We start from the raw sequence: 25,073 nt of genomic DNA on the forward strand, positions 1-25,073 counted from the left end.
GAGTTGAGAAAATGAGTAAGGAAACACCCAAGTCTTATGCTAAAGCACCCCCTCCTAAGCCTTATTCTGGGGTCAGGATTGGTGAGAATTCTAGGCCTCCTTTAGTTGTAAACAAGAGTGTCTTGGATAAAGGCAAGACTCCAATGGGACAGAAGTCCACTCCCACAGTAGATGAGAGAAGGAAATGCTACCAGTGTCAGGGGTATGGGCATTTCAAAAAGGATTGTCCTTCTAAGAGGACCCTAACTGCTACAGAAGTCCAAGAATGGGAAGAAGAGGGATTGGTAGAATATGAACCAGAAGAGGAATATGGGAGTGAGAAGGAGGATGACTCAGATAAGACAATGGTTGTGACCTCTCCTGATACAGGCCACAGCCTTGTTCTTTGGGGAGTTATGCATTCACAGCAGCAACCACTTGAGGAGGATCAGAGATCCTTAATTTTCAGAAGAAGGTGTACCATTCAAGGCAGGGTGTGTAATATGATCATAGATGGGGGTAGCTGCACCAATGTGGCTTCTGTCACTATGGTTAACAAGCTCAATTTAGAAACCAAACCTCATCCAAACCCTTACAAACTCAGGTGGCTCAGTAAAGGGGCAGAAGTCAAGGTTGATGAGCAATGCCTTGTACCCTTTTTCCATTGGGAACACTTATAAAGATGAGGTAACTTATGACATTGTTCCAATGGATGCCTGTCATTTACTATTGGGCAGGCCTTGGGAGTTTGACAAGGATGCCTTACACAAAGGGAAGAGCAACATCTACACTTTTAAGCATGAGAACCAGAGAATAGTGCTCACACCTTTACCCCCAAACACCAAGGATTATGGCAGTCCTAACATGAGTAACCATAAAGGAGTACTATTCCTCTCAGAAGCAGAAATACTTAGGGAAATGCAGGAAGAGCAGTCTGCTTTCATTCTATTATCCAAGGAAGTTGAGGGTACAACAGACATTCCCAGTGAAGTCATGGAACTAATTCATAACTATCAGGAAGTATTTCCAACAGAGCTGCCATCAGGGTTACCTCCATTGAGGGGAATTGAGCATCAGATAGATCTAGTGCCTGGTGTAATGTTATCTAACAGGCCAGCTTATAGAAGTGACCCAAAGACAACTCAGGAGTTGCAAAAACAAATAGAAGAGCTCATGTCCAAGGGGTTTGTTAGGGAATCCTTGAGCCCTTGTGCAGTTCCAGCTCTCCTTGTTCCAAAAAAAGGATGGCACATGGAGGATGTGCATTGACAGTAGGGCAATCAACAATATTACTGTGAAATACAGGTTTCCAATTCCTAGATTGGATGATATGCTGGATGAACTTTGTGGTGCTAGGCTATTTTCCAAGATAGACCTCAGACAGGGCTATCACCAAGTAAGGATAAGAGAAGGTGATGAATGGATAACTGCTTTCAAGACCAAGCATGGCCTCTATGAGTGGCTTGTGATGCCATTTGGCCTGTCTAATGCTCCTAGCACTGATACATGCCTAATGTATAGTCTTTTTAGCCTATTTTAGCACGTATTTCTATGCATTTTCATACTATTTTTATAGTATTTTGCCCCGAATTGGCTACTTTGGTTCGTTTTGTCCATTTTGTAGAAATGAACGCGAAAGTAGTGGAATCGTACCCTTTTTCGTCCTTTTTGCATGCATTTAGAGGAGACGGGATTGTTCCAGAGTGAGATACTGCATTTGAAGGCGTCGTGGCACGCATTACGAGGCATTTGGTGGCGGACTTGAGCTGAAATGAAGATGAAGCACTCGATCGAGCAGTTTTTCCACTCGATCGAGTGGTTTCTACACCCCAAGATGGTCGATCGAGTAGTTTACTACTCGAACCTTAAGTTGCAGAAAGACCATTCACTCGATCGAGTAACTATTTGGTCGATCGAGTGGATTTTGCTGAAGAGTTGGTCGATCGAGTGGTTTTAATCCACTCGATCGAGTGGTTTCGATGGTTAATGGGCTTAATCAGCCCGTGTGTTAATTATTTCGCTAAACTTTGTTTGCTTTTCTATTTAAACCTATGTTAACTAGGTTAAGAACATCTTTTGTTCTATCTTTTTATCCTTATCAAACTTTCTACTGAGAACTTTGTTTCGTGGCTTTATTCCTCTTCACTGTAACTTTATTTCGGGATTGCTTTTACTCGGATTTTGTGTTCTTTACGCCGGAATCGCTTGGATTGTAATTCCTTTCTCTTCCTTTAATAATAATTGATCTTTTGTTGCTTTAATTCTTCATTTTCGTTACAATTAGTTTCTGCCCTAATTTTCCTTATTGCAATTTATTGTTTATTTTACAATGTTTACTGCTGGGAATTTAATTGTTGTTAGTTTAATTAGCGATATGAGTAGCTAAACCCCTTTCATGTTGGGATTAGGGGATCTGCGGTAGAAATGTGACGATGTAGTGAATGAATTAGACGAATTAATTACGAGACTCTGTCACTATAGCAATTTAATTGTATTTATTCGACTTAGTTGAGTGCACGCTTCTATGTCACCCTTTAATCTGGCTAAAATTAATCCTGGATCGAAAGATTGGACTAAATAGGCCTGCTATAAACAGTAGACTACCCTAATGAGGATGAAAGTTAAGTTAGTGGTATTTTAGGATAGAAAGTGGACCGAAAGGACCTTTCAACATCCGTCTTACATTAGTTCGTCTGAATCATTTACAGCTGAGTCACTGGACTACCGTAGTGAACCGAATTCCCGACATGTCCCTCTCTTCTTGATAGTTTAAACCGATTTTCTTGTCTTATTTTTCTTGCCTTTAATTCTCTTTCCTTTAAATCTCGTAGCTTAGAAATCAATTCAACAAAACCCCCCATTGTTACTTTAGGACTAGAATTAGACAGCTGATAATTACATTACCTCCCTGTGGATTCGATACTCGACTGCCTCTGCTACATTTTAGTTGAGACCGTTAGGTTTTATCTTTGATAGGGTTGCGATAGCCGTGTCAAATTTTGGCGCCGTTGCCGGGGAGGCAATTGTTTAAATTATTCGTTGTTTTAATTTTTGGTCTTTCTTTTAGTTTAAGGGGCATCCGTTCCTTAAACTATTCTTATATTCTATTTGTAGTTTCTTCTTATGCGCAGGTCAAAGGGTGGTGAATTATTGCCTTATAATCCTGAGATTGAGAAATCTTTGCGCGAGTTGAGGCGATCAACTAGGGTATTACCGATAGAGGAAGAGCTGAGTACTCTGTCTAGTTACTACGAGAACGCTCTATTTGAGGAGGATCCACCTTCATCTCCAGTTTCCAATTCATCAGCTGAGACAGTCACTTCTCCAGACTTTCTAGAAATGGCTGAAGAAGCAACTATTGCTAGTCACTCTGAGCCGACAACTGCGAATCTCTATAAGGGATTTGTATAACCAGGGGACGCAAGAAAATTCGAGCCGAAGCCATCTTATATCAATTTGGTTGAGAGAAACCAATTTGGGGGAGCTGCAAATGAAGATGCAGCTAAGCACATGGAAACCTTTATCGATTATTGCTGTTCCATACCCCCACCATCTGGCGTGACCCCAGATCAGATAAAAGAAACCATGTTTATTTTCTCACTCCGCGATGCTGCAAGGGAGTGGTATAGGGATCTGGACCGGGCTGCTCATGGGATAACAGACTGGAATTCACCGGCTTTAGCATTTTACAAGAAGTACTTTTCGCATCAAAGACTATTGCCATTAGAGCTCGGATCACGAGCTTTAAACAGGGGCCTCGATGAGAACTTTCATGAAGCATGGGTCCGTTTCAAGAAGTTAGTGCGAACCATTCCGCACCATGGGTTCGAAAAGTGGAGTCTTTGTAATCGGTTCTATAATGGCTGTACGACGATCGAGAGCTATTTTGGATGTCATGACCAATGGCCGATTTCTTGAGAACATGGGAGAGACTAAGGGGTGGAAGATCATTGATGATTTGGCCACTCATAAGGTGAATATGGGAACTCAGAGGCAATCAAAGAAGAGTCTGAATCTTCTTCTCGTAGCCGCACTAGAAGCTCTTCTGCGAGATTTGACAAATATGAGTTGGGAGGAGCTTCCAAAGGAGGGATGTATCAGGTAAATCTTTGTTTCAGACGGTCCTTTCGTCTCGTAGAAGATGTGGAGTGAGGGACATGTTTCGAGAATTGTCCTAGTCCTTTTGAGCAATGTGTCGCCTTTCAACATTACAGGGAGACAAATACTTATTATGAGCCGAATGTCCATCCCAATTTGAGGTGGACAAGCCAAAATGTGCTCAATCCTACTCCTCCTCCGAACCAGCAGCAGCCGTATATTCCCCCACACAAGAATCAACAAGGCTTTCAGAAGCCTCCGTCTTTCAATCCTCCTAACCATGGTGCATCATCTTCCGGCGGGGTGAGTGAAATAGGTGAGATAAAGTCTATGTTGCAATCCATTACAAAGCAGTTGCAGCTGAGTGATCAACAAAATCAACAGAAGGACGCGTCTATTAAGGCACTTGAAACTCAAGTTGCCCAATTGGCCGCGAATCAATCCTCGAGAAAGCAGGGTCATTTACCGACTCAAAATGAGAAGAATCCACATGAGACGGTAAATCTGATAGAATTGAGAAGCGGTCTTTCTTATGAGGGACCAGAAGTGTTGAAATCAGACCCGAGGATGGCCAAAACTGATGATGAACAGTGTTCTGGCGAAAATAACGAGCTGTCAGCCAAGAAAGTGCTCGATCGACTGATCTCAGGTGGTCGATCGAGCAGAAATGATGAAGAAACGGGTCGATCGAGTGGTTTTTATGCTCGATCGAGTAAAGAGCAAAGTGGAGTTGCTCGATCGAGTGGAAATTGTACTCGATCGACTGACATTGATGAAAGAACTGCTCGATCGAGTGAGCAAATTGGTCGATCGAGTAGTATTGATGACGGGAAGCTTATTCGAGAGCCTGCTAGTGCTCGTTTAAGCGAGATATCACCGGAAAGACCTCGTTCGAGAGGTAAGAAGCGTCCAAAGGATACAGAAATTGCGCCGGAAGATACATTGGAAGCGAGAAACAAGGGACTTGAGATACCTATCACGGTTCCCTTCCCGAGGCGGCTGCAGAATACAAAAGCTAATCAACAATTCGGCAAATTTGTCGAACTTTTGAAGAGCTTGGAAGTCACTGTGTCGTTCACTGAATTGCTGACAAAGGTACCCTCTTATTTAAAGTTTATGAAAGAAATTTTAGCGCGTAAGAGGACTATTAATGATAGTGAGACCGTAGCTTTGACTGAGATGGGGTCAGCCCTATTTCAAAATAAGTTACCACCTAAGCAGTCAGATCCGGGTAGTTTTTCGATCCCTTGTCATATCGGTATGCATTTGATTGATAACGCGCTATGCGATTTAGGCGCTAGCGTGAGTGTCTTACCGCTGTCTCTGGCTAAGAGATTTGGTTTGACAAAGCTGAGTTGCACCAACATGACTGTCCAGATGGCCGACCGTAGTTTATCACGGCCATTAGGTGTAGTAGAAGACGTACCTGTTCAGATCGGGAAGTTCTTTATTCCCGTTGACTTCGTTGTCTTAGACATCCCCGAAGATGCACACACCCCTATCATTTTAGGGAGACCATTTTTGTCCACCGCCGTGCAAAGTGATAGACGTCGGGGAAGACTTTGACCTTTCGGGTAGGGGACGAGGAGCCGATTTTTCATCGTCTAAGTTCCGGAGAGCTCCCATGCAAGCCTTGCCTTGCAATGCTCTCTCTTCTATTGACCCTATTATTGACACTCCGGATGAAAATTTGGAGAATCGTCTTTCGCTATTGTTAACCCTCCGCCTCGATCGAGAGCAAAAAGGAGGAAAGTTCGTCTGTTTTCCTTGCTTGCAGGCAGTACGGATGAAAGCAATGAAGGAGTCTGTCAAAGGACATGGTGTAATTATTATCAATCAAATTGAAGATGATGACGCTAAAGCTGGTGATAAAGGAGCAAGGACGAGGAAAGTTCGCGCTTACGTGGATGTGAACTACTCCCCTCCTACCGTTTCAAGTGATAATTCATGCTCATGGAAGATGAAGAGGACAGTCAATGTTCTTTGAGATGACGTCCTCGGTCGTGGGAGCCCTCCGAGGGGCTGCTGAAATTTGTTGGGAATTAAACGGGGAAATGCCCCGTGTAACACTTTGTAATAGATAATTTTTGAATTTCTTTTGAATTTGTTTTATTGCGTTTTAATTAGGACAATTAGTTTTAGACAGTTTTTAGCGTAGACGTAAGACTATAGACTGTTCTTATGCGTATTTGGTATATTGGGAAATTTTTGTGTGTGTTTTTATGTAGGTTTGGGGAAGTTTTTACGCATCCCAAGGAAGAAAGACGAAAATTCAAGAGCTTACGCGAGAAAAGCCCTCGATCGAGTACTTTTTGTACTCGATCGAGTGAAAAGTTGGTCGACCGAGTGTTTTTTCTAGTCGATCGAGTAAAGCAATAAAGGGGATTGGTCGATCGAGTAAAAGTTTACTCGACCAAGCAGCTGGACCACCAAAGTGCTCGATCGAGTAGTTTAAAACCACTCGATCGAGTGAAAATGAACAGGACACGGGAGTTTTTCTATCTTAAACTCTTTTATTCCTAATTCTAATTCATTTATCCCTAATTTCGTCTAATCCTTCCCCTTGTGCGATCAAATTCATCCCCCAATCCCATATTTTCTTGCCCAATCTCCATATTTGCCACCTACAATCTGTTTCTTGCTAATCGATCTTCAAAAGCCCCTTGATTTCCCCTTTATTTGTGCTCGTCTTCTCGGTTTTAAAAGGGTTTTAGGGTTTGCGGTTTTCATCTCGAAAAATCGCTACTTTTGCTTGTCTATTGAAGATTAATTGCATATTGTAGGTCTTTTATCATCAAGTAAGTGTTTCTTCCTTCCTCTTTGCATCTTAATTTCATTTTTTTGAATTGTTATGAGGTAAATGGTTTCTAGGGTTTCGAAAATCCCTGTTTAGTCGAATTTTTTGACTTGATTGTGTTTGTATGCCCTTAATTAGCTTGCTTGATGATCATAATTCCCCTTCCTCGCTGTTTTACATGCTTAATTCGAATTCCACATGATTTTTGTGATATGGGTTCAGGACAGTCGAGTTTTTCGACTGTCACTTGGGTTATTGCTGCTGCAATTTGTCTAGTTAGCATCTTCATTGCGAAATTGCTGTTGACTGTTGATTGATATCACATCCCTGTTAATGTTTAGACATGCTCAATCTGACCTTTGCACAAAAAATTGCGATTAGGGTTACTTGAGTCAAATTTTTCGACTATCAGACGGGTTCATACGCTTTCATGCTTTAATTAACCTCAGTCATTGATTGCTAGCTACTGTTGTTAACTGCTATCCCGTCCCCTACTGCTGCTTACATTCTGTAATTCGAAATTTTTGAGGATTGTTGGGATTTATTTGCTGTAAAGTCGAATCTTTCGACTGGTAGGGGGTCATATGCTGTCACATGCTGGTTTTACGTGCTGTTTTAGCCACGGTTAGCAGCTATTTACTTATCATACCTGTTTTAGCAGGATTTTCAGTGATCTAGAGCGTCCTGCCAGGGATTTATATGTAGGGTGATCTAACTCGAATAACTTGCCTGATTGGTGTAATTAAATGTAAAACAAACTAATAAATAATGACACAAGGATTTTATACGTGGAAAAACCCTGGGAATAAGGGAAAAAACCACGGGCACCAAGCCAGGAGTGATTGTTACTATGATTTTGGATAGCCTGACAGAGTATTGTTGTATCAGGCGTGACAGGCGAATATATTGCTTAAGAATACAAAGTATATGAGTAAAAGTGATGGTCTCTCAGATCATCCTTCTTGTCTTCCCCCACTTTCTATTTATAGGTGGTTGCTTTCAATCCCTTTGTGCCGTTTAGGTTTTCCTGGTAAATAGGGAATGTCCCCTATTTACCCGGAGATGGTTGCTTCTTTCTTAGCCGTTGCTTTGACTGCTCCCTATATTTTTGCCTTCTGGAATTGGTCTTCCTCTTTTGTAGGGAATATATGAGATCGCTTGTTTGTTGCCTGCAATGGCCTGGTGCTTTATCTTTTCAGTCGGGCTTTGGTTATTTCTACTTTGTCTTTAATCAACTCCGCTTAATGCCTGTCAATCTTGGAGTAATGCCTGGTTTTAGATCTCTAGAGCCTGGAAGTTGTCTTTGGCTGTTGCCTGGCCTATATCAGTCGCGGGATAATTTAGGGCCCAACAATTGCCCCTTATCTTCTTATTCCTTTATTGGGTCTGGCCAGGAATGAGGAGATAAAAATTTGGGCCAGGCAAGTGATTTGTGCAGGGACTTTCTATCGGATTCAGAATTTGAGTTTGCTTCAACTTCTTGTAACGGTTACTTGCCATAAATAGGGTAGGTTCACAAAACCCTAGGAGAGTCATGATTGATCTTAACCACTTGCTTTCCTAGCCGTTATGGTTTTGCGGCTATAAATATCTTGTTTGTTTCGTGTATGTCTTCACATTCCAATCTCTAACTTTCTTCTTTCTCTTTCTAAAAAATTCTTCCTTTGCAAAATTTCATCTTTTAGAAAAAATAATATATGGTGGTGGTGGCAGGGAGAAGGGCAGCAGCTTCAAAAGCTCCCGCCGAGGTTGAAAAAGTTCTGTTGAAGTTGAAATGGCTTGCTGAGGTTGAGGGGGTCCCCGAAGTCATTCCCGAGGATGACGTGGTGGAGGTTGTTCCTCCTCCAGAGATTCTGTCCATGTCTTATAAGGGGGTTGAGTATTCTCCTAATAAGGCTTTAGCAGTCTCTTTCCATGAGGCTAATCAATCGAAACTCGCTTTTGAGCATTATATCAAGGGCGGGGGTATCATTCCTCATGGGGCCGAGGTTTGGATTCCGAGAATGGTCCTATCGGGGCTAATTGGAGTAGCCCGGGTTGGTTTCGTATTTTTGAGTGGGCTTTCGGGGTGGTGGTCAACTTCCCCTTTCTCCTTTATGGCCGAGGTGGTTAGGGCTATTAGGGTTCCTCCGTTTCAACTCATGCCAATGGTTTGGAAGATTGTCCATTCTATTGAGCATTTATGTTCTAAGCATAAGTTGGTTATTACTCTGGATGATTTTAAGAATGTTTATCATCCGAAGAGTCATTCTTTGGGAGGTTCAATTTTGGTCGGTCAAAGATGGCTCACCCGATCACCAATTTTGATTCAGGGGATGATAAATGTCGGGCTCAAACTTATATGTTTATCAAGGCCGATTCAATTGCCCCCGACTGGACTATCTCAATTATCCAAATTGTTGAAGGAGGTAATCTTTCTTTCCTGCATAATTTTTGGTTTGGTAATAGTATTTTTTGGAGAGTTTACTTACTTTGCCCATGTTTTCTTTTAGTAAATGATTGGGTGAATAATCCCGATCTTTGAGGATCGGGTGACCGGATAGCAGCGTTTATGGCGTTGCTCGAAGAGGAGAGGGCTTGGCCCGCCTGTCTGGGGGCAAGTCGCTATGCCTCGTTTTAAGAAGGCTAAGTTGAGCACTTATAAGCCTGTGAAGAGCACTAAGGTTCCAGGGGCATCTTCATCAGGGAGTAAGTTCTCTTGCTTGTTTTGTCATTCTGTTTTTCCCGTATTGGATCCATGCTTTTATTCTTTGATTTTAGAAACTCGTCGTGCAGCTACCAGGGCTTCGCCAGGATTGCTAGTTTTGGTCTGTCTTTGGTGAAGGCGGGGTTTCTCAAATTACAGGGGAGAAGTCAAAGAGCGGTGAGGCAACGGGGAGTGATAGTGTCTTTGTTCAAATTCGGTGAATCTGTGCGGGGAGCTCGGTTGGTATCGCCTGAAAAGGTTGTGGATGAAAGTGATCGTCCTGAGAAGAGGAAGAGAGTGGATGAGTCTTTGGGAGGAGTTCATGAGGTCGGGGAGTCGGGCTCGTATGGATGAGGTCCGGTTTGCTAAGGATCAAATTCAGGCTCGGGCTTTTGTGGTTGATGATCCTTATTTTAAGTACCAGTGCAGAGGAGGCTTCGCTCGTGCTTTGGCCGCTATGTATCGTTCCGGGATTATCCGCCAACCTGGTTACCATGCTTCAGGAGGTATATATTTTTTGTCTTTGTTTGTTGTGGGTTTTTGTGTGTGTTTTCTTTCTTTTGTGGCTTAGATGGGCATTTTCTTTTGTTTTTAGAATGTTAATGATGTCTTTGAGGAGTGCCTGTCAACCGGAATCAGTCCATGGTCTAAAAATGCCTTGGATTGGGAGGTACAAATCTTGAAAAAGATCTTGACAAGTTTAAAGCGATTTGGAGGTGTCCAAGGTGAGAATCATTCGTTGAAGGAGGATAATGAGGCAGGGAAGGCTCGGTTGCTGGTGGAGTCTGCTAAGCTGAAATCTGCTCAGGATGCCTTGAAAGCTCTTCAGGCCAAGTTTGATATTGCCCAGGAGGAATTGAAGGTCGAAAAGGGCTATGCAGAGCGATTAAAAGTAAATGAAGAATTGGGTGTGGAGAGGGACGAGGTTCGGGCCAGGTATAAAGATGCCGCCCGTATTTCTTTGGCAAGGGTCGTGTGGATGCTATGAAAGAGCCTGCTGAAGTCGCCTTTTGGAATCCCGATCGGAATTGGCCGATCTTAATACCACGTATCCCGAGCTTTGTAAGTTGCATGCTGATGATGAGGAGGTGGACTCTCCTCCATCTAAAGGGAAAAATAGTGATGTTGAAGGGGATGGAGATGAAGAAGAAGAGGCTGCTAATGAGGGGATTGGCTCTCATCGTGTCCAAGGTGGGCTAGTTTGAAATATTTTTTGTTTTTTGTTTGTGTTGTTTTGGCCTATTCAGGGGGGGATGTTCCCTGAACAAATGATTTAGGATTTGTTTTGGTTTTTGTTGGCTTGGCCTGAATGAACGGTGTGTTCTTTTTGCCTGGGAAGGATGTATTCCTGGGTAGGTTTGAATATATATGTCCTTTCCCTTCTTGATTTTCTTTGCTGTTTCTGACTGGAATTTGTACCTGTATATTCATGTGATATTTTTGTTAGAATAATGCCTGTCAGGAGGGCTTATGGCCCTCATTCCTGTGTTTATGGGGAATGGTGGCTTTTTCTGCCTGTCAGGAGGGCTTTTAAGAATGAGGGTGGTTGCCGGTCAGGAGGGCTTATGGCCCTCAGCCTGTCAGGAGGGCTTTTTGACAAGTACTATGGTCTATTCCACCTTTGTACTTGTCTTTTTATATCCGAGCTCGTTTATTTTTCGGGTCGGGCGGCGGGTGCCAAATTAGAGCATTTTTAGAAATCTTTGTTCAGGTTGGGTGGAGTGGCCCTCAATCCTGAACATTTGTTTAAGCCTAAAGTATAACATATAATAAGTGAAAAGAAGGCGTAAAACAAGTTTTCAGGATTTGAAATAAAGTTTTAGGTGAAATTAAGAATGATAGGCAAGTAATTTAGCACATAGCAGGTATGAAACTTAGCACATGTATATAGGGTGAGTAGTTTTACCGCTTCTCGGATATGAAATAGTTTTAAGTGGAGAATGTTCCAAGATCTGGGGATCATTTCTCCTTCCAAAGTTTGTAGCCTGTAAGCTCCTTGTCCCACTATTGAATCAATTAAGTACGGGCCTTCCCATGTAGGGGCTAGTTTGCCTGCATTCTTTTCTTTGGTGTTGGGGAAAACTTTCCTTAATACTAGGTCTCCTTCTTTGAATACTCTGATATTGACATTTTTGTTGTAACTTCTGGCTACTGTCTGTTGGTAGGCGGCTATCCTGACTTTGGCTGCATCTCTCAGTTCCTCTGTTAAGAGTAGGTTATCTTGTAATAGGGGTCTGTTTTCTTCTATTGTGTTTAGGCTGCTTCTGGTAGTTGGCACATGAATTTCAGTTGGTATTCTTCGCTTCACAGCCATAGACCAGGGAATATGGTGTTTGGCCTGTGGCTGTTTTGGGTGTGGTCCTGTCAGCCCATAGAACTAGGGGGAGCTCTTCTGCCCATCTTCCTTTTCTTCTTTTCAGCTTTTTCTTCAGGCAACTGATTACTACTTTGTTGCTTGATTCTGCTTGGCCGTTGGCTTTAGGGTAGCCTGGTGTAGATGTGACTAAATTGATATTCCATTGTGCACAGAAATTAGCTGTTCTTTTTCCCACAAATTGTGTCCCATTATCACAGACTATTTCTGAAGGTATTCCATATCTACATATGATATTTCTTTTGATGAATGATATGACATCTTTTTCTTTGACTTGCCTGTAAGAGTCTGCCTCTATCCATTTGGAAAAGTAGTCAGTCATTGCTAGCATAAAGACTTTTTGTCCAGGCGCCTGAGGTAGCTTTCCTACTATGTCCATGCCCCATTTCATGAATGGCCAGGGGGCCGAGATGGAATGTAGTAGTTCTGATGGTTGATGGATGTAGGGGGAATGGATTTGACAGGCTTCACATTTCGAGCTGTATGCTATGCAGTCAGCTCTCAGGGTTGGCCAGAAGTAGCCTGTCCTGAGAATTTTGCTTGCCAGGCTTCTTCCACCTTTATGATTTCCGCAGTAGCCATTATGTATGTCTTCTATAACCTGGTTGGCTTCATTTGGTTCCGTGCAACGTAAGTAAGGTCCACTGAGACTTTTTAAACAAGGTGTTATTTATAATGGTATAAGTGGATGCTTTGATTTTCAGGGCCCTTGCTTCGTTTTTTTTTTGCAGGGAGTATCCCGTAGGAACCAATCATAGTAAGGTTTAGTCCAGAATTTGTATCTTCCTGAATAGGGCAAATTGCGTTCAGGCTTTTCTATGGTTGGTTCCAGCAGTGGACGATGGGTATTTTGTCAAACACAAAGCAGGTGAAATTTGATCCCAGGCTGGCTAGGGCATCCGCCTGGGTATTTAAGTCCCTTGGTATTTGGTCAATGTCAAAGGTTTTGAATTTTTTGCAAAGGTTTTTGACATATTCCAAATAGAGTATCATTTTTGAATCTTTTGCAAAGATATACTCCTTTAACTTGATTGGAAATTAAAAGAGAGTCGGTTTTTACCTTGAGGTTTGCTACACCGAGTTCTATACATACCTTTAATCCAAAGAATCGGGCTTCATATTCACCTCATTATTCGTGGCTTTGAACTCACAACTAACACTGTGCAATCAGGTCTCCCCGTGGTGATTTTAGGACTAATCCTAGGCCGTGCCTTTCATATTTGTTGCCCCATCTACATGGAGAATCCATTCCTGGTCCTTTTTTGTGTGTCAAGAAGGTTGACCTCTTTTATGAGGTCTGGTTCTAGGGTAGGGTGAATTCCCACGAAGTCTGCTAGTGCCTCGAGACTTAATTGCCGTCCGGGTTCAAAGGTTATATCATAGGTCTGATTTGTACCGACCATTTTGCCATTCTTCCCGACACTCGGGCCTTCTCGGACAGATTTGATAGGCAAGTTGGTTCTTACAATGATTGGGTGACTTTCAAAATAGGGTCGAAGTTTAGTACAGGACATTACTAAAGCAAGTACATATTTTTCAAGTAGGCCATACCGGTTTCGCATCTAGGAGACTTTTGCTTACATAGTAGACTGGATGTTGTTGGCCATCAACTTCTTTGGTCAGGACTCCACTAATTCTTTGTTTTCGTGATCGATAGGTAGATCGTGGGGGGTTCTCCTTTGTCTGGTTTGGCAAGTAACGGAGGTGTAGTCAGGTATGTTTTGAGTTCTGGAAGGTGACTCATGTTCGTGCAACCATTTGAATGCTTTATTCTTCCGAGTAGGTCATAGAATGCCTTGCATCTTACCGATGATCTGGAAATGAATCTATTCAGGGCTGCAACTCGTCCTGTCAGTTTTTGAATATCTTTGACTGACTTGGGGGATTCTAGTTCTAGTATGGCTCTTATTTGTTCTGGGCTAGCTTCTATTCCTCTTTTGGTGACCATGTACCCCAAGAATTTTCCTGAGGATACCCCGAAATGGCATTTGGATGGATTGAGTTTCATATTAAAATCTTCTAGGATTTTAAAGGTCATTTCAAGTCCCTGACATGATCTTCAGCTTTCTTTGATTTAACTACCATGTCATCAATATAGACTTCCATGGTGTCCCCTATTTGATCTTTGAACATTGTGTTGACCAGGCGTTGGTATGTTGCCCCTGCATTTTTCAGGCCAAAAGGCATTTGTGTAGCAAGATATGCCTCTTCTCGTGATAAATGCAGTATGTTCCCTGATCAGATGGGTGCATCTTGATTTGGTTGAATCCACTTGAGGCATCCATGAATGTCGGGAGTTCATGTCCTCTTTGTGGCATCCACCATTGCATCTATGTGTGGGAGTGGAAACGGGTCTTTTGGACAGGCTTTATTGAGGTCTGTGTAATCTACACAGACTCTCCACTTGCCATTCTTCTTTTGAACCACCACTACATTGGCTAGCCAGCTGGGGTACATGACTTCTCTTATCATCCCCATGTCCAGTAGTTTGTCTACTTCTTCATTGATGATGGCATGTCTTTCAGCGGCAAATTTTCTTCTTTTCTGTCTTGGAAGGCTTCAATGCCTCAGTATAACATTCCTGGGCAGATTTTTGTTCACCTTTAATGGTTGCTACTCCCCATTCTGTTGGTATTTTGATGCACTGGTGATAGGTAGAGGGTATGGCTCTTATGTTGTGGATCCATGGTCTTCCCAATATAGCATTGTAGGATGACAGGCAGTCCAGGACTCCAAATCTTTCATATGAAGATACTCCTTCCACATATGTGGGTAGGTGTATTTCTCCTAGCGTGTTTCTTGTTTCTCCACTGAATCCTACTAGGACATTAGACTTTTTTATGATTTGGCTCTCATCAATCTTCATTGCTTTAAGGACATCAAGCATGATCGGGTTTATGAATCGCCTCCATCTACCAGGATTCTCATGACACGTGCGGTCCCTATTTGCATGGTGATTACAAGTCATGGTGGAGGTCCTGGAATACCCCGCATATCGTGTCGTCAAAAGTAATTTGAGGTAAATTGATAGATTTAAAAGGAGATTTCATTTTTGACTCCCTGGCAATTTTCTTAGCAAATTTGAACCGGTCGGGCCACAAATTTTCGATCCTCCATTGATGAATTTGACTTCATAAATGGGTGGTGCAGGGGTAGGTCACGTTGTTGCCTTTCTATGTTTCTTCTTGTTCCGTCATCTTCCTTGTTCTTTGTTTGCATCAAGTCTTTCAGGTATCCTTTCTTTAGCAGGTAAGCCACTTGTCTCCGTAATCCCAGGCATTCTTCTGTTGTGTGACCTATGTCCATGTGAAATTCACACCATCTGGTGGTATCCTTTCTTGAGTTGGGGTTGTCTGACTTCTTTGGCCACTTGACAATGTCTCCCATATGGTCAAGTCTCTTGATCAATCCTGCAATGTCAACAGAGAAGTTATATTTCTGGACAGGAGGATAAGTATAGGAGTTACCTCGTTGTTCATGTGTATAGTTGACTTCGATCCGTCGGGTCTTGCGTAGGGAGATGGCACGGAATTGCTTCCTTTGTTGTTAAAGCTTTTCCTGTTGGTTTTGTCATATCCTGAGTTGTTGTCAGCATTATCTGTCTTGTAGCCTTTGTCTTCTTCCAGCCTGATATAGCCTATGGCTAATGCTTGGACATCTTCAAAGGTATGACAGGGCTTCATGGTCATTTCATCATAAAAGTCACTGTCCAGGGGTAGCCCTTGCTCGAAAGCTTCAATGGTTGTTCCAACATCACATCCGGGGATTGATACTTTTTCTTTGTTGAATCTTGTCATGTATGATCTGATTGATTCTCCAGGCTTCGTTTAACCCCGTACAGGTCACTGGATCTCTTCTCTAGTTCCCTGCTGCTGGCAAACTGATGATTGAAAGAATTGACCAGGTCAACAAAGGACTTGATGCTTCCATTTGGCAGGTTTATGTACCACTGCAAGGCAGTCCGTTCGAGTTGTTCCAAATCCCTTACACATGCAGACTTGACGTAGTTCATTGGGAATTGATGCTGCCAAAGCATTCTTTGCTTGTAATAGGCAACATGGTTTTGTGGATCAGTGGTTCCATCATAGATTCTCATTGAGGGAATCACAAACTTCTTTTGGCAGTCTCTGTTTTTGCTATTTCATCCACGAAGGGAGAATCAAAGATAGCTTTCTGGATTTGCTTCTTCAATTGGGGTAGGAACTCCTGGGATCTTTTCAAATCTCTCATGAAGTTTTTGGATTTCTTGGAGCATAGCCATCATAATGGTTGTGTTAGTCCGATCTTGGAGTTCTTGACTTTGGAGTTCTCCGAGTCCGTTTCTTCTCCCGCTTTGGATGGAGTTGGAGTACCAATATTGGAGAAGTCAATGTTCCTTATGATGGAGGGGAATGGTGTGCCAGGCTGGACTTTCAATTTTGATCCTGAAGCTTTTTCTCCCAACTGTATCTTTAGGTCGGATTCGATTCTTTCAATTTTGCCACTTCAGCTTCAGCCTGGATCATTTTTTGTTTCAGTTGTTCCATCTCCAACAACTGTTGTTTGGCAGCAGCTAATTGTTGCTCAATGCTATCTCCTGCCATTTTTTCTTAGTTTTTTGTGGTATTTTGATGGTGGGCTTTTGATTATTTTTGAGTTAGATGCCCCACGGTGGGCGCCAATTGTTTTAGCAGGATTTTCAGTGATCTAGAGCGTCCTGCCAGGGATTTATATGTAGGGTGATCTAACTCGAATAACTTGCCTGATTGGTGTAATTAAATGTAAAACAAACTAATAAATAATGACACAAGGATTTTATACGTGGAAAAACCCTGGGAATAAGGGAAAAAACCACGGGCACCAAGCCAGGAGTGATTGTTACTATGATTTTGGATAGCCTGACAGAGTATTGTTGTATCAGGCGTGACAGGCGAATATATTGCTTAAGAATACAAAGTATATGAGTAAAAGTGATGGTCTCTCAGATCATCCTTCTTGTCTTCCCCCACTTTCTATTTATAGGTGGTTGCTTTCAATCCCTTTGTGCCGTTTAGGTTTTCCTGGTAAATAGGGAATGTCCCCTATTTACCCGGAGATGGTTGCTTCTTTCTTAGCCGTTGCTTTGACTGCTCCCTATATTTTTGCCTTCTGGAATTGGTCTTCCTCTTTTGTAGGGAATATATGAGACTGCTTGTTTGTTGCCTGCAATGGCCTGGTGCTTTATCTTTTCAGGCTGCTGGTTATTTCTCGCCTGTCTTTAATCAACTCCTGCTTAATGCCTGTCAATCTTGGAGTAATGCCTGGTTTTAGATCTCTAGAGCCTGGAAGTTGTCTTTGGCTGTTGCCTGGCCTATATCAGGTCAGGCAGGATAATTTAGGGCCCAACAATACCCCTTACCCTCTGTTACAGGATGGATTCTAGTTCTTTACCATCTACTAGTTCGTCCTCCAGCTCGTCCTTGAGTGAGTCAGTGGCCCCTGCTGTTGCCACTACCACCGCCTTAGTCACCACTGCAGCCCCAGTTTTCCTTGTTTCAGCTGCAGGGACGGTTTTTACTCCAGCTAGCTAAGTTGCTAGCCGATTCAAACTACCTCTTCCTCTACGGTCACCACCACCACGCTAGCACCTTTCTTTGCTAGTTCCTCTTCGATGGTGACCACAGAGCCACTACCTCCGCACCACCCCTGTTTTTACACTGTGGCGGACTCGCCGCCGATCATAGCCGCAGAATCGCCTTCGAGCAGCCCACGGTTCCTCACACCGTCGCTTTACGGGCTTCGCCTTGAGTTCCAGAGGCGGGGTCGAGATGATCTCGAGCTACGCCGGCTCCGTTACCTCTACTTCCGCTCCTAGCACTTCTACGGCCCGCACGCTTCGCCTCCGCCTCTACTGCATCACATATTACGGTCCGAGGGGACACCTCCCTCGACTCTCACCCAGATTATCCGCAGGTATTATTCGTTAACGCTTTACACCGTACAAAATTTTATAACCTGCTTAAGTGTGTGCATGTACCTTCCCGATTTCTAGAGGAATCGGCGCTTACGAGACTCGGCATTTACGAGTCGGTTTGTGACTTACTACGGGCCACGGGGATGCCTGGCCTCATCACTATGAGAGGCCGTACCTTTTTAGAGCTGAGTCTCGAGTTTCTCAGCTCTTTCACCTTCTCCCCTGATGCGCACAAGACTGACCCCGACAGCCTTTCAGTCTCCTTCCGGTTGTTTAACTTAGGACTTTTCCGATGCCATTAGCGGAGTTTGGTAGGTTACTTGACCTTTCCTCTACGGGCTTGATCGCCCCGAGGAAGGTCTACCGTCGCCTTTGGCGGTGTCCGGCCCAGACCACTTTTAGGGAGCGAAAGCTCCATCAGTCCACCTACCCCCCGTCCGTGTTTTCCTAAGACTGATGGGGAGCACTATCTTCGGCCGAAAGGAGCCGAACAACATTACAAACAACGAGCTCTCCATCCGGGCGGTTACCGAACGTCGATCGCGAGGGTCCCTTCACCCTCAACATTGCCTACTTGACCGCCCAAGCACCTTCCGAGCAGGGGAAGAAGGAGGCGGGAACCATTGACTGCGGTGGCATAGCCACCATTCTTGCTCGCCGCCTTTTCCCCGTTTGGCCTCGTGACCTGCAGTACCTCCAGGGAGAGAGGCTACTGAGTCTGGACGCCATGCTTTCTCAGCATTGGTCGACCCAGACTACCGGACATGGAAGATTGACGGCTCTTTGTCCGTTGACTTACCCTCGTCGACTCTCCCCGTCTTGAGCCCTTGCCATCGTTGCAAAGGGCCACCGTCCGCCACCACTACCTCTCCTTCACCTTCCACCCAGACCTACTCCTGATGCACCTGCCGCCAAGTAGCGGCGACTTGAGACTGGAGAGGGGTCCACACCTTCAGGGAGTACCCCGCCTTCCACGGCTACTCCCGATCCGACCCCTACTCCCACTACTACTACCACTCCTACTCCTACTCCACCTCCCACTGACTAGACTGAGCCAGTTTTACCGGCCACTTTTAGACTACCTTCTCCCTTTGTGGCGCCCGCGGTCGTAGACCAAGGGGGCGCCGTTTACGGTTTGTTGCGTGAGATTGCAGAGCGTCAGGCTCGTATGGAGAGGGACTTAGCTTTGACCCTACACCCTCTGTACGAGTACCACTTGCGGCGACACAGACTGATCCCGGAGGATTGGCCACACCCTTCCTTCTTCCGGTACCCAGCTGAGGGGTACCCGGCGTCAGAGGAGGAGGAGGAGGAGGACGAGGACCCCGAGTTTGCAGTGGAGAGAGCTCGCGCTGAGGAGCGGAGGAGGAGAGAGGAGGAGGAGGACCGGGAGTACATGCCGGAGGTTGGCCGTGAGAGCAGTGACGACGACGACGACGAGTAGCTACTGGTCTACTCACTTCCCCAGTTTTCTGGCTGGTTTGAGGAAGTTCGTATTTTGTATGTATCTCTTACTCTTTTATTTCGTCTCCTTTATTTTATTATTTTTATTTTGTTGGTTGTATATTCCCGTTCCCCTGTATATATCTGCTGGTGTATGCTGGAGGACAACGAGGGCGTTGTCCGTTTTGGTTTGGGGAGGGTATTGCATCCTTTTGAGTCTGCATCTGCATCTGCATCTGTTTTTGCATTCACGTTTACTTTTCAGCTTGCATTGTTCTTTATTTTCCATCAAAAATCCAAAAAAATTAGGAAATTTCAAAAAAATCAAAACAATTTCACGTTTATTTTTGCATATAGGTTGAGTCGGAACGGTAGATTTCCATGATAACAATGCACTATAACTTGTCAATTTACTTGAGCCTTGCACTTCTGTTGATAGTTATTAGCTTTGTCATACGCATAGTCTACGAATTTCTGTTCAAATATAAGCTGACTGTTTAGACTTGACCTATAAATTGGTAAACTACTTAAAAATTCTGAGATATTAGAGCCCATAACTGGTGACATTCATGACCAGTTCATTAGGAATTTTGAGTAGTACTCCTTGCATAGCATGTTCGTCTATTTTGCACATTTATGACATTCAATTTCGAGTCAAATGCACATATTCGGGTTTGTGGTTGGTGTCACATGCAGGGAGGCGCTTGCAAATTTCCCTTTCCTTATATTTTTCACCCATTTAACTCCACATTAGCCAAATTTGCCTTTTTGACCCATTAGCTACATCCCAAACTAAGCCTGCCCAGTCAAGCTAGTTAGTATGTTCTTTTGAGGTATATTTTCCATTGCAGTTTGGTCCGTATTACTTGTTTGGAGTTGGTATAAGAATTGAGGAAGGAGGAAAAGAAAAAAGTATTGAAAAAGAAAAATAAAAAGAAAAACGTGAAACAGAAAAAAAAAAAATGAAAATGAAAAAAAGAGAATATCACGTGTACAGTGAAAGGAAAAGAAAGAATTGAAAAAAGTTTGATTTATTTGATTTGGTTCATTCAGACGGTATTAAAAAAGGGAAGTTTGTGACCGTCTGACTCCTCCGTTTTATTCCATATTTTTTGAGGAGATTGTGTTTGAGTTTAGTGAGTTGTGTTCCAATTGAAGGGCACTTGTTCTTAGTTCTTCAGTCAGTTGAGATTAGGATGGTTTATTATGGTCCTGTTAGGAACTAGCTTGACGCTTTTACCTCCACATTTCCATAACATGTTTTGCCTTTCTCACCTGAACCTCACAATTCCCAAATTATTTGTAAGCCCTCGGCTGTGACGGACATTATTGGTTGGAATTTGTGCATTAGTACTTGAATTGTCTTTCATTTTTGTTGCATGCATGCTATGTAGGTCGCAGTTAGGTGAGTGACTGTCTTTTCTTCTCTCTTTTACATATAATATTCACCCTTTGCTTCATGAGAGAAGAGTGACCACGAGAGAGTCCGATTTTGTTGGTCTTGCAAGGTCGATAGGTCAGCTATATTTCTGAACAGCTTATAATTCGTTTGCGTATTGACTGCTTAGCTCTAACTGTTAATTTTGTTGCATTAAATTGGTTCAAGTAGACAAGTTAAGCTAGCTCTGAGTTATTTTTCCGTTCCATTAGTGTATAGTTTGAGTTTACTCGAGCACGAGTAAAGGTTTGGTTTGGGGAGATTTGATACGTGCCTAATGTATAGTCTTTTTAGCCTATTTCAGCACGTATTTCTATGCATTTTCATACTATTTTTATGGTATTTAGCCCCGAATTGGCTACTTTGGTTCGTTTTGTCCATTTTGTAGAAATGAACGCGAAAGTAGTGGAATCGTACCCTTTTTCGTCCTTTTTGCATGCATTTAGAGGAGACGGGATTGTTCCAGAGTGAGATACTGCATTTAAAGGCGTCGTGGCACGCATTACGAGGCATTTGGTGGCGGACTTGAGCTGAAATGAAGATGAAGCACTCGATCGAGCAGTTTTTCCACTCGATCGAGTGGTTTCTACACCCCAAGATGGTCGATCGAGTAGTTTACTACTCGAACCTTAAGTTGCAGAAAGACCATTCACTCGATCGAGTAACTATTTGGTCGATCGAGTGGATTTTGCTGAAGAGTTGGTCGATCGAGTGGTTTTAATCCACTCGATCGAGTGGTTTCGATGGTTACTGGGCTTAATCAGCCCGTGTGTTAATTATTTCGCTAAACTTTGTTTGCTTTTCTATTTAAACCTATGTTAACTAGGTTAAGAACATCTTTTGATCTATCTTTTTATCCTTATCAAACTTTCTACTGAGAACTTTGTTTCGTGGCTTTATTCCTCTTCAGTGTAACTTTATTTCGGGATTGCTTTTACTCGGATTTTGTGTTCTTTACGCCGGAATCGCTTGGATTATAATTCCTTTCTCTTCCTTTAATAATAATTGATCTTTTGTTGCTTTAATTCTTCATTTTCGTTACAATTAGTTGCTGCCCTAATTTTCCTTATTGCAATTTATTGTTTATTTTACAATGTTTACTGCTGGGAATTTAATTGCTGTTAGTTTAATTAACGATATGAGTAGCTAAACCCCTTTCATGTTGGGATTAGGGGATCTGCGGTAGAAATGTTACGATGTAGTGAATGAATTAGACGAATTAATTACGAGACTCTGTCACTATAGCAATTTAATTGTATTTATTCGACTTAGTTGAGTGCACGCTTCTATGTCACCCTTTAATCTGGCTAAAATTAATCCTGGATCGAAAGATTAGACTAAATAGGCCTGCTATAAACAGTAGACTACCCTAATGAGGATGAAAGTTAAGTTAGTGGTATTTTAGGATAGAAAGTGGACCGAAAGGACCTTTCAACATCCGTCTCACATTAGTTCGTCTGAATCATTTACAGCTGAGTCACTGGACTACCGTAGTGAACCGAATTCCCGACATGTCCCTCTCTTCTTGATAGTTTAAACCGATTTTCTTGTCTTATTTTTCTTGCCTTTAATTCTCTTTCCTTTAAATCTTGTAGCTTAGAAATCAATTCAACAAAACCCCCCATTGTTACTTTAGGACTAGAATTAGACAGCTGATAATTACATTACCTCCCTTTGGATTCGATACTCGACTGCCTCTGCTACATTTTAGTTGAGACCGTTAGGTTTTATCTTTGATAGGGTTGCGATAGCCGTGTCAAGCACCTTCATGAGACTTATGACAGAAGTGCTGAGACCTTATTTGGGTCAGTTTATTGTTGTATACTTATTATGACATCATAGTATATAGCAAATCCGAACCTGAACATTTGGAACATCTGAAATTGCTGTTTATGAAATTAAGGGAGCATAAGTTGTTTGGGAAGTTAGAAAAGTGTTCCATCATGACTGGGGAAGTAAAATTCTTGGGATATGTGATAACTGAGAGGGGCATAGCTGTGGATCAAGAAAAGATTGTAGCTATCAAGTCATGGCCTGCTCCTAAAACCATTACTGAGGTGAGAGGGTTCCATGGCTTGGCATCATTTTACAGGAGATTTATTAAAGGATTCAGTACAATCATGGCACCTGTGACTGAAGGAATAAACAAAAGGAGTGTTTACTTGGACAGAACAGGCTCAGCAGGCCTTTGAACTTATCAAGAAGAAACTGTGTGAGGCACCTATCCTGGCATTGCCTGATTTTGATTAGTTGTTTGAGGTGGAATGTGATGCTAGTGGAGTAGGGATAGGAGCAGTGCTCATTCAGGGAAGGAATCCAGTGGCCTTATTTAGTGAGAAACTCAGTGGAGCCAAGCTTAACTACTTTACATATGACAAGGAGTTTTATGCATTGGTCAGGTCACTGATGTATTGGAGCCACTATCTAAAACCAAAGCCCTTTGTTCTTCACTCTGATCATGAGGCACTAAAGTATATCAATGGCCAGCATAAACTAAATGCCAGGCATGCTAAGTGGGTTGAGTTTCTCCAATCTTTTAATTTTTCCAGCAAGCATAAAGAGGGAAAGCTCAATGTTGTAGCAGATGCACTTTCTAGGAGGCACTCTATGTTAGTCACAGTTCAGCAAAGAGTGTTGGGGTTTGAGTTTATGAAAGAGCTCTACAAGGATGATCAGGATTTCATGGAGGATTGGCTAACTTTGCAAGGCAATCCAAACAACCCAGGGTCCAAGTTCACACTGCAGGAGGGGTATCTATTCAAGGGAAACAAACTGTGTATTCCCAGAGGCTCCTATAGAGATTTACTAATTAAGGAGGTTCACTCTAATGGTTTAGCAGGACATTTTGGGGTACAAAAGACCTTGGATATACTTCAAGATCAGTTTCACTGGCCCATAATGGAGAGGGGTGTTCAAGCCGTAATCAGAAGATGCTCTACCTGTCAAAAATCAAAAAGCTCATTTCTACCAGGGGCTTATACTCCACTGCCTGTTCCAGATAAACCTTGGGAGGATATAAGCATGGATTTTATAGTGGCCTTGCCAAGAACTCAGAGAGGAAAGGATTCTATCCTGGTTGTGGTGGATAGGTTTAGCAAGATGGCCCATTTTGTGCCATGCCAGAAAACTGAAGATGCCTCAGGAGTGGCTGACTTGTATTTCAAGGAAATTGTGAAGTTACATGGTGTTCCAAAAACAATTGTATCTGACAGGGACACAAAGTTTATGAGCTACTTTTGGAAGACCCTTTGGAGGCTCCTCAACACAAAACTGCTCTTTAGCACCTCCCATCACCCTCAAACAGATGGGCAGACAGAGGTCACAAACCGAACTTTGGGTAGGATACTCAGGTGTATTGTGAAGAGCTCACTGAAAGATTGGGATCTCAAGCTAGCTCAGGCAGAATTTGCCTTCAACAGAGCTCTTTCCTCCAGTACTGGACATAACCCATTTGAAGTGGTATATGGAAGCAACCCTCTCATGCCCATTGATCAATCCAATGTCCCAAGAGCAACAGTCAATTATGATGCAAAGAAAAGGGTAGAACAGATGAGGCACCTGCATGACCAGGTGAGGAAGCAAATTGAAAAGGCAAATGAGCAGGCTAAGAAGAACAGCAAGCCAACCAAAGGAAGAAAAGAATTCCAACCCGGTGATCTGGTGTGGGTGCACATGAGGAAAGAAAGGTTTCCTGGCAAAAGAAAGAACAAGCTAATGCCAAGAGCTGATGGACCATTTGAAGTAACAAAAAGGGTAGGGACTAATGCTTACAAAGTTGATCTTCCAGGGGAGTATGGGGTTCATGGGACATTTAACATTGGAGACCTCAGTCGCTACTATGGCAGTGATGAAGAGGACACTGAGGATTTGAGGGTAAAGCCTCTCCCACCTGAGGAGGATGATGCAGGAGCAAGGGGATCAGGCAACCATCCAGATAATCACAAGGAACCTGTCCTGACCAAGCTTGGGAATTACCCTGATTCTCTAAGGAAACTATCCAACCAGGGGCTCCAGCTAATTTTCAGTCAGCATTAAGGTTCCAAACTACAAAATCATCCTGGAGAAGCTTCTCAAATTATGCTTAGAAGATTAGTTAATCAGGCTTACAAAGTCAGGGTCCATTCAGGGAAGCATGCAACATTATCCTTGCTAATTCAGTGATAATTCCTTTGTTTTTGTTTAAGTAAGTCTCATTATCTAAATAAAGATCTTGGAGGGTCATAGTAGTCCCTATCAAGTCAGGAGACAAGCAACAAGAAGGCCAAACAAGAGCTTTAAAGACATGAGAACAACATTGCCATTTCAGGAAACAAACAAGAATGCTTT

The 25,073-nt window shown here is 42.9% G+C and overlaps 1 protein-coding gene across 1 annotated transcript; it reads left to right on the plus strand.

Moving 5' to 3' along the window:
* Nucleotides 1-687: 687 nt before the first annotated feature.
* On the plus strand, nucleotides 688-24,782 carry LOC141649405 (uncharacterized). The gene is made up of 10 exons (XM_074458097.1): nucleotides 688-1,163; nucleotides 1,285-1,494; nucleotides 8,016-8,170; nucleotides 8,588-8,862; nucleotides 9,720-9,904; nucleotides 9,990-10,066; nucleotides 10,322-10,496; nucleotides 17,088-17,216; nucleotides 22,651-22,804; nucleotides 22,998-24,782. Exons 1-10 carry the CDS (start codon nucleotides 688-690, stop codon nucleotides 24,780-24,782), a joined length of 3,621 nt encoding a protein of 1,206 aa, XP_074314198.1.
* The last annotated feature ends 291 nt before the right edge of the window (nucleotides 24,783-25,073 follow it).

This window comes from Silene latifolia, chromosome 3, assembly GCF_048544455.1.
Source record: "Silene latifolia isolate original U9 population chromosome 3, ASM4854445v1, whole genome shotgun sequence".
Classification (NCBI taxonomy): domain Eukaryota; kingdom Viridiplantae; phylum Streptophyta; class Magnoliopsida; order Caryophyllales; family Caryophyllaceae; genus Silene; species Silene latifolia.

Coding starts and splice junctions, on each gene's coding strand:
- LOC141649405 (XM_074458097.1), top strand. CDS start 688: ATGGATGCCTGTCATTTACTATTGGGCAGGCCTTGGGAGTTTGACAAG. Junction 8,863..9,719: donor TCATTCCTCATGGGGCCGAG/GTTTGGATTCCG, acceptor CTCAAATTACAG/GGGAGAAGTCAAAGAGCGGT. Junction 9,905..9,989: donor GAGGTCGGGGAGTCGGGCTC/GTATGGATGAGG, acceptor GTACCAGTGCAG/AGGAGGCTTCGCTCGTGCTT.